Here is an 8,317-nt window from a genome sequence, read left to right on the forward strand (position 1 = left end):
ATTGGTGTGTGACGCCAGTGACTGTCTTGGGACAAATTACTACCCACTTTCCCATGGAAATTTGCTTCTTTTTCCTGTTATGACTGGCGACTCATTCAAACTGAAAAAAGGAAAAAAAGTTGAAGACATTTTCTCGAGCGCGTTACAGTGTTTTGGGAAATCCGCTCTGACGGGAGCGAATATCGCTGTTGAACGAACATTGTAATGCAGCTATAGCTATTTATAGATTATATCTCCGTGTATTATACATACCGTTAAATTCCTTACAGAAAGGTAGGAATTCGTGGATTGACATTTTTTGCTTTCATATCGCAAACACTGTTTTTCTCAGCTAACGTGTTGTTTATCACAGGGAAGCAGCCAAGTATGCAAAATGTAACTAACGATAAATTAACCGCAGATTGAATTTGCATGGAAACCTGATCAATATGCGATTTTCCGACATCAAGAAATTCTGGGAGAATTATCTGGGAGGGCACACGTCACGCACTTCGAACACTGACAAGAACAAAGCACAAAATACCAACAACAACGCGACCGCACCAAACAAGCATGGAAGAAAGTGCCAGACCGATCGATCGTTGGAAAGCCCAACGTCACAAGAGGGGCACACAACAACGGAAAAAGACGCAACACATGCACATAAAAGTCAGGCGAGCTGTGGAGCTTTCATTATACACAACGAACGACCAGACGCAATTGTTTCGAAGGCGACCGGTAATCAGAACTCAGAAAGACATTCAGTTCCGTGTTTGAAAGGCAACAACAGCAAGTATTCAGCAGAATCGAACGCAGTTCCAGGTAACGCCCCTGAAACTGAAGGACGGGATATTAATCAAACCAAAACAGTGAAAAGTACTTCAGGAAAGGCTCAAAGTTTTAATCGGCCGAAAGAGTTAAAAATTGAGAGATATATTTTGCGATCTAGTACAGTGCCAAACTTGATTGGGCTTTTTACATCCTCTTCGAAAAACGAGAGTAAAAAGGCGGATTCTCAGGCCATAGAACAAATATCGGTCACTAACCTGGCACGAGAGGCAGACTGCTACAAAAGCGATCAAAACTTGTCCATTGTCCGTGCTGGATCTAAATCGTTTGCCGACTCGACATCAGCCCCACCGTCGTTGAACGCATCGCCTCTGCGAAAAATCACAAACGGAAAGTTGCAAAGTAACGTTAAGTTCAACGAAGTTCACAATTTCTGGCAGATGAAAGAAAAGATACTGGTCAAACGCTCGGTGCAAGAGAGAAGGTACATATCTAATTTTTACTGCCCTGTGCGTTAATGTATTAATGACATTTAGGCTTAAATTGCTCTTGCATGTTAACTCTAACACCCAGTAGCTAATCTGCATAATTACAAGTAATTCGTTTAATGATACCTGAACCAATTTTTAACTTTTTAAGATGCATTATTTGCGATTGCTATCTCAACAATTATTTCTATGAGCAAGATGGTGCATTATATTGTGAAGACGATTACTGGAATAAATTCGGACATCACTGTATGAAGTGCAACGGCATAATAACGGGCCCGATCATGGTTAGTTTTAGCAAAATATTATTGTAAATTCATTGCTGCCAATCATGCTTTTTGCAATGCACTGTTTTTGGAAAACCATGCAATGAATTCAATTGCTGTCTTGAACTTTGAATAATGAATAGCTTTAAGCAGTGGTGCTTTCCTTAAACATTGCTATGGTATGAAAGTTAAATATGAGTTTGAATAGGAGGAAGGAAGTTTGCTTTGCCTCTATATATTCACATTGGTATCCATTCTGACTATTTGTAATGTACAATTATTGTAAAAAAATATTGTAGATATCAAGACCGGTATTTTGCTTGCAATAGCCAGCAACTGAACTTTTAATGGGTGTTGCACATGTCAACCAACTGTCGTATTATAGCATATAATTTAAACTTTGTTTTGTGAACATGCTAATGCTATGTTTTAATAATGCAAATGTCATGAAACAAAAGTTAGGCTATGTTCTTGTTCCATGTTAGGTTATAGTTTTTATATTCTAAGTTAAACATTTCTCTATTTCTGTGTGACTTTGACTCCGTATAATTTATTTGATAGATTGCTGGTGTTTATCGCTTTCACCCTGAATGTTTCGAATGCAAGTGTTGCAAGCAATGCGTTTCAGATGGTGAATTTTATGCTCTTGTTCTCTCTTCAATTGATAAAAAGAAGCAAACTTCACTGCTTTTTTGTATTGTTTGTTATCAGGTATGATCCAAATTGAAAAGCCTACCACTTTAAAATAATGACTTGGCACAACTGTGGCAAGGAATGATATTACTCATATTTATTTTATTGAAAACATATTGTTTATTTTATCCCCATTTGAAATTACTGGCTTTTTGCTCACAAGTCGGAAGCTCATCAAAGAAATAAAATGTAGAAATGAATACTAATCAGTTGGGCTCGTACTAGCTTAAAGAGCATTGGAAAGAAATTTTCGTCAATACTTTTAATGTACATAGGGTCTGTTCAGTCAAAATGAAAATTGTCAAGGGTTGGGCGATGATGGTGTCAAATGCAAAGTCATCATGGTTGTCGATTATTATCCTACACTTTCAATAGCCACTGGCACTGCAGGTCGCTACCTTGATCTATACATACATACATACATATAGTATATATTTTAAATTTTGTTTGTCTTGTTTTTATCTTTTTTCGAAAAAAACACCCTGTATAGCAGGTCTCTATATTTAAATATGTGTTTATTGTCGAGTTTTAAAACTTAATGCCGATGATGTAAGTCAATTAATTTAATAGCATTTTTTGTTCATGGTTGTAGCACTGGAGAATATGTTAGGTTAAGCAGGTGGAACATTGGTCTGTGTGGTAATGATTCTTCTCTACCTGTATGTAGGGAACTCAAATTGTGCAAGAGGTTATGGGATAACTGTGCGGGATTTGCCAATTACCATGCAACAAGATGGCACCAGCCAACCTGCAGGCCAGGTTGTTGTGGGGTAAGTATCTGCACTCAGGAAGTTTTAAAGCTTTTTCTACGTTAAACACAATGCATTGCACGTAAATACAGTCATGTTACTGTGCCTGCATACATATAATTACACATACTTCTTTATAATTATCCCAATCAATAGAAATATTATTTTGCAGTGTTGATGATGTCATTCCAGGCTCACTGCAAACTGGTGATCAACTCCTGCAAGTTAATGGGCTGGTAGTTGACCTTAATGCTTTGGACTTGGTAAGAAATGTAACAATGTAATCTGATTTCACTGAATATTTTTCAACATGAGACAAATTTGACAAAACTAAAGGCTTTCATATATGGCTGGTTTGATTAACCGTATTGTTTGACTCAGATTGATCGCTTGCATGATGATTCCAAAACTGCACTGCAAATGACTGTACAGCGAGATGTTACATTGCCTCTGGACATTCTAAGCCATTCCCAAACATGCAGCCATATGTCAACATCACCTAAACACCACTTTAACTACAACAGTTCAACCCAAACTCAATCCCCAAGTGAAGCACAACATGTAGTTAAATGTCAGCCTTCAAACCCACTGGGGCTGTCACAACAGCAATCTTTACTTCCCAAGAACCTATTGATGGTGGTGCCTTGCAGTAAAGCTTCGGAAACTGAAGGCTCAGTTTATTGCAATCCATTCGCGTTCCCTACTTCAAACACTTTATGTTGTGCTAGTGATGCTGCACCAACTGCTTTAGCGAGGATGGAAAACAATGACAAACATGAAAATGTGATTGATGGTGATGAAGAAAGTTATGCAAGCAGTGATAATTTAGTCGATTCAGGTGTGGAAGAAGACAATGACGAATGTTTCAATGATAGTGAACAGGCCTCACCCTCAGATTCATGCAACAACATAAAGGATTGTGAAAGCACTTCTGCAAACACAAGTGAAGAAACAATTTCAATCGAAAATAATTTCGAAACAAACACAAAGACTAGGTCTGATGTGATAGAAAGTTCTGAAGATAACCAAGACATATCAATTATTAAACAGAGTCCCTCTGCATCATCCCCTGACATTGATGTCATGAATGATTCATTGGTTGCATGCAGTCAACCAGATAAAATTGAAATCAACTCACCTTTAAGTATCACAGTAAAGAATAATGCAGATTCAAGAAACAGTGTGTCAACAAATGATAAAGAGAGTGTAACTGCAAAAGTAAGCAACAACTCAGATCTTCCACCAATTTCACCCAGAGTAAAACGTCTTGGAGTTAAACGCAAGAAATCTAGAATTGAGCAATTAAGAGATGGGTTTCGAACGAAAAATAATGTGTCCGATAAGAAACAAATGGAAATTCTTGTGGAAGACCAAGGCCAAGAAAGACGTAAACGAGACCACGCCAGAAGAAGCAACTCTTTGAGAACTGATATGGCAACTGTCATTATGCGAAACTCATCCCCTAGGTATGTTGTCTGTCTTATATTTCTAACAACTTTAATTTAAAAAATTTAAAAACTCGAAACTAAAGTTTAAAGTACTAAAGCTTTAAACATCAAACTCTGCTTGGAAATATCAGGGCCGAAAAACAGAAGACAAAATCAACTTATTCTCTTCAAAACCACACTGAATTTGATGCGTATGACCAATGCAATAAACCAGGAAATATGACATCGGACCTAAGTCGCTCAGAATCTATGAGAATATACAGTACACAAATGGACCGGACACAGCGGTGAGGATAAGGCAATTTTTTTATTAGTCATATAATGAAACACTATGTTATTTTCTATGGTATGTGTTTTGCTGATGTTCTCGTGCTAGACATTTGACATTTTTGTTGTTTTCCTGACATAAATACAGAGTTTTTCGCCCTTGTGATCTTATCTTGGGAGATATTTTGGGCCAAGGATTTTTCGGCAGGGCCATAAAAGTCACACATCGCGACACCGGGGAAGTTATGGTTATGAAAGAACTTAACACATTAGATGAACAAACGGAGAAGTCATTTCTTCAAGAGGTTTTTTTTTGAACCAACCCAGTTTCTCTGTATGATGTGTACATAGAATATACCTGGTGTTTTTTTTTTTCAGGTTAAAGTTTTGCGAAACCTTTATCATCCCAATGTGCTGCATTTTATTGGGGTTTTATATAAAGGAAGGAGATTAAACATAATCACACAATTCATTGAGTGTGGCTCACTTAAAGGTAGATTTGAGCATCTTTGTCCAAATTTAAGTTATTATTACGATGTTTTTAGCAGCAATATGTAAAGCACTTTTTCTAGCTTAATCATTTTCTCAATTGTTTGCATAGACTTAATAGGTGACATAGATAAGCCTCTCTCATGGCAGTACAGAGTACGAATTGCCAAAGATATATCCTGTGGCATGAAATATCTTCATTCAAAGAATATAATCCATCGTGACCTTAACTCTGGAAACTGTTTTGTAAAGAAGGTGATAAAAACTTTTTTGTACTGTGTTTTACTACATAAGATTCTACATTGGTTTGTTTGTAAGTGTCCAAAGTTAAACATAATGTCATTACAAGAAACGACTGTGCTATTCACTGTATAGTTATGGCTGGTTTCTTCACGTTTTCAGAATGGAACCGTAGTAGTAGCTGATTTCGGACTTGCTCGTGTTCTTTCAAACCAAACTGCATCGCTAGGTCGAAAAAAGAGGTACACAGTTGTTGGAAGCCCTTACTGGATGGCTCCAGAAATGTTGTATAGAAACGTCTATGACGAAAAAGTAGACGTGTTTTCATTTGGTATGTTTACCTCAGACATCTATTAGTTGAAGTTAGATACTTGGAAAAGGGACGCTGTTATATTAGCTTCAAGAGTTTAATTTCGAAGGTTTTGGCTTGCATTTTTTTATCATGTTACCATGTGTTTGCAGGCATTGTTCTGTGTGAAATAATTGGCCGGGTTGAGGCTGATCCAACCTATTTGCCACGAAGTAATGATTTTGGTCTTGCTGTGCTTGCGTATCACTCAAAGTTCTGTGGATCTTGTCCTGCGTTCTATTTTGCTATTGCTGTTCATGCAAGTCGTATCGTTCCTGATGACAGGTACAATGCACAGTGGACATTTTGTCAGTGAACCGTTTGCTAACAAAGTTAATAGATATTAATAAGTCCATATACAAAATTTGGATTAACTGGCTTAAAAATCAATGGACAAGCTCAAAATATATTGCAATGACGTTGCTTCTAGTTTTGTTTTTAATACGTTATACCGTCAAAGCAGTTAGATGTTCAAAATAAATCTGATTTTATGAGAAGACTTTAGGTTATATAATGGGTACCAAATTATTTTAAATAAATCGCATAATATTAGTAATCTGTGCGCCAGTAGTAAGATAAATGAACCTCTCTTATTATCAATTTTTTATTCAGACCATCATTTGACGAACTTGAGACCTGGTTTGGATCAGTAGCAATGCGTGAAGAGCTACCTCATCTTCCTGAACCCCCCCATCTTCATGAAGTAATTGTCTCCGTGTATGAGCAATATGACCTAGCCCTGCCTGAAGATCTTTACATCATGCCAAATGTTCCGGAGGAGGATGAAAGTGAAGAAGAGGACCTCCCTGTGATGGCCAGATCGTCCTCTGTGATTAGTGTCGGCTCCCAACAGAGCTCTCCTGATGCCGATGCAGAGCACAACAGAAGGTCCCGGAGGAGCACCGTTAGAGGTACTGGGTTTTACGTTACCCCTTCAGTTGCAACCAAAGTGTGAAGGTTAGATTTTTAAAACTATTCTAAACGTTAATATCATGGCTGTCACCCAAGTTTAGTTTTGTAGCTTGTTGCGTTTCAGACTTTATTGTAACTTTGCACTTTCTGTGATACATTACTTTCTGTTTATGTACTGTCATGTTCAGATAACCTGCTATTAGCTCGTGCAAATATATTAGGATGGTATAAACAGCAAAAAGCTGATGTTAGTAAACGTTATATAAAATGTAGTAATTTTAGAACCGCGAAGAAACTATTGAGCCCACCAATGTACCAATAATTTTTTGCAAGGTACTTACAATATTAGAGCTCAGTAATAAAATCATTGGTTAGCAAACTCGTACTATTATTTCCTGCGCTGATAGTTAGTAAAAAATGAACAGTGTAAGTTACAACAGTTGCCAGTTTTTTAAAATGCTGGCTACCTCATTTGTGTGCACACATTGTACATATATTTGATATTGCAATCAATGTTACAAGTTAGGTATTTCGCCAAAATATTTTTCAAAATTGCATTGCGGGGTTATGTACTTTTACTTATGAATTGGCTTCTGTTGTGATCAAGTATGCAGACATGCGAACAGTGCTAATGCGTATCAGTATTACCGGCTGTTAAGTTCAGTTTCATGAATTTCAAGTCATGTATGTTGTATGTTCCATTTTCTATACCCAGTATCACCATTCCACCGGATAAAATGGCTCCTTTGTGCATTATGTACTGACGTTTTTCCATTTTCGCTAAACAGCATATATCGGTTTATGTGATGTATACATAATCTGTCTTTCCAAATTTGCACTTTGTATAAACAAATTTTTGATCGTGTAATTTTTGCAAACTGCTGGCAGTTGTACATTTCGTCGTGCACTTCTTATTGTCAATAAATAATATGACTATAAATTAATGACCTTTGTGATTCAAGTTATCATTAGCCCTTTAATACCAACGAATTCAGATTTTATGACAGGTGGGAATGGAATTACATCGAAACGAGGAACTGAGGTAAACTAAAAACTTGTGTTGTTGTTTTTCATCGATATCTCCTGACCAGTTTATTAAGAGCCGACAAACTGGTTAAAATTAAGATCTCTATGATTTTGTTGGACGTCTTACGAAAATATTTAATTAGATGACTAGACCAATTAGAGGGCGGCATGGTTGGTATTGTTTTTTAAGCTGGGAATTACCCTACCACTTGGCATGCTTGAATGCCCTAGGTCGCGTGAAAATTTAGGCTAAAAATTGCCATGAAAGTGGCTGAAATTGTTTTTTTTTTCGGCCAAAAATTCATCTGTCGATTTTGCTCCTCAGTTTTGAATCATAGTTTTTTGATGGCATTTTATGGAATGTTAGTCCAAACCAGACTTAATTGACATGTAAAATTTCAGAGAGCCCCATGGAGGATTTTTCGAGTAATTAGTTTTTCAGTAAATTCGTTGTATAATAAAACAAACAAGACTTGGCATTTTTTGGTATTGGACAGACCCTTAACAGCAGGAAAACCGTGAACCGTTGCATATCTCGATCGGAATGGAATAACGTAATACCGATAAGCTTGTCGATATTTGTAATATGTATAAGTTAGTCAAGAAAACAAGGTTAATAAGT

The 8,317-nt window shown here is 36.9% G+C and overlaps 1 protein-coding gene across 1 annotated transcript; it reads left to right on the forward strand.

The window, feature by feature from the left end:
- The first annotated feature begins 312 nt into the window (after positions 1-312).
- On the forward strand, positions 313-7,613 carry LOC143464986 (uncharacterized). Its single transcript, XM_076963080.1, has 14 exons — positions 313-1,252; positions 1,408-1,543; positions 2,084-2,233; positions 2,491-2,605; positions 2,883-2,985; positions 3,137-3,227; positions 3,346-4,430; positions 4,544-4,699; positions 4,828-4,984; positions 5,058-5,172; positions 5,281-5,423; positions 5,571-5,739; positions 5,871-6,042; positions 6,370-7,613. The coding sequence occupies exons 1-14, from the start codon at positions 429-431 to the stop codon at positions 6,710-6,712; spliced, it is 3,759 nt and encodes a 1,252-aa protein (XP_076819195.1). The 5' UTR covers positions 313-428; the 3' UTR covers positions 6,713-7,613.
- Positions 7,614-8,317: the final 704 nt, after the last annotated feature.

This window comes from Clavelina lepadiformis, chromosome 7 (genome assembly GCF_947623445.1).
Source record: "Clavelina lepadiformis chromosome 7, kaClaLepa1.1, whole genome shotgun sequence".
Lineage (NCBI taxonomy): Eukaryota > Metazoa > Chordata > Ascidiacea > Aplousobranchia > Clavelinidae > Clavelina > Clavelina lepadiformis.

What these genes read in the sequence shown, in the direction of transcription:
- LOC143464986 (XM_076963080.1), top strand. Translation starts at nt 429, where the DNA reads ATGCGATTTTCCGACATCAAGAAATTCTGGGAGAATTATCTGGGAGGG. An exon ending in TGAGTGTGGCTCACTTAAAG is followed by an intron (nt 5,173 to 5,280) that starts GTAGATTTGAGC and finishes TTGTTTGCATAG; the next exon opens with ACTTAATAGGTGACATAGAT. An exon ending in GAAACTGTTTTGTAAAGAAG is followed by an intron (nt 5,424 to 5,570) that starts GTGATAAAAACT and finishes TCACGTTTTCAG; the next exon opens with AATGGAACCGTAGTAGTAGC.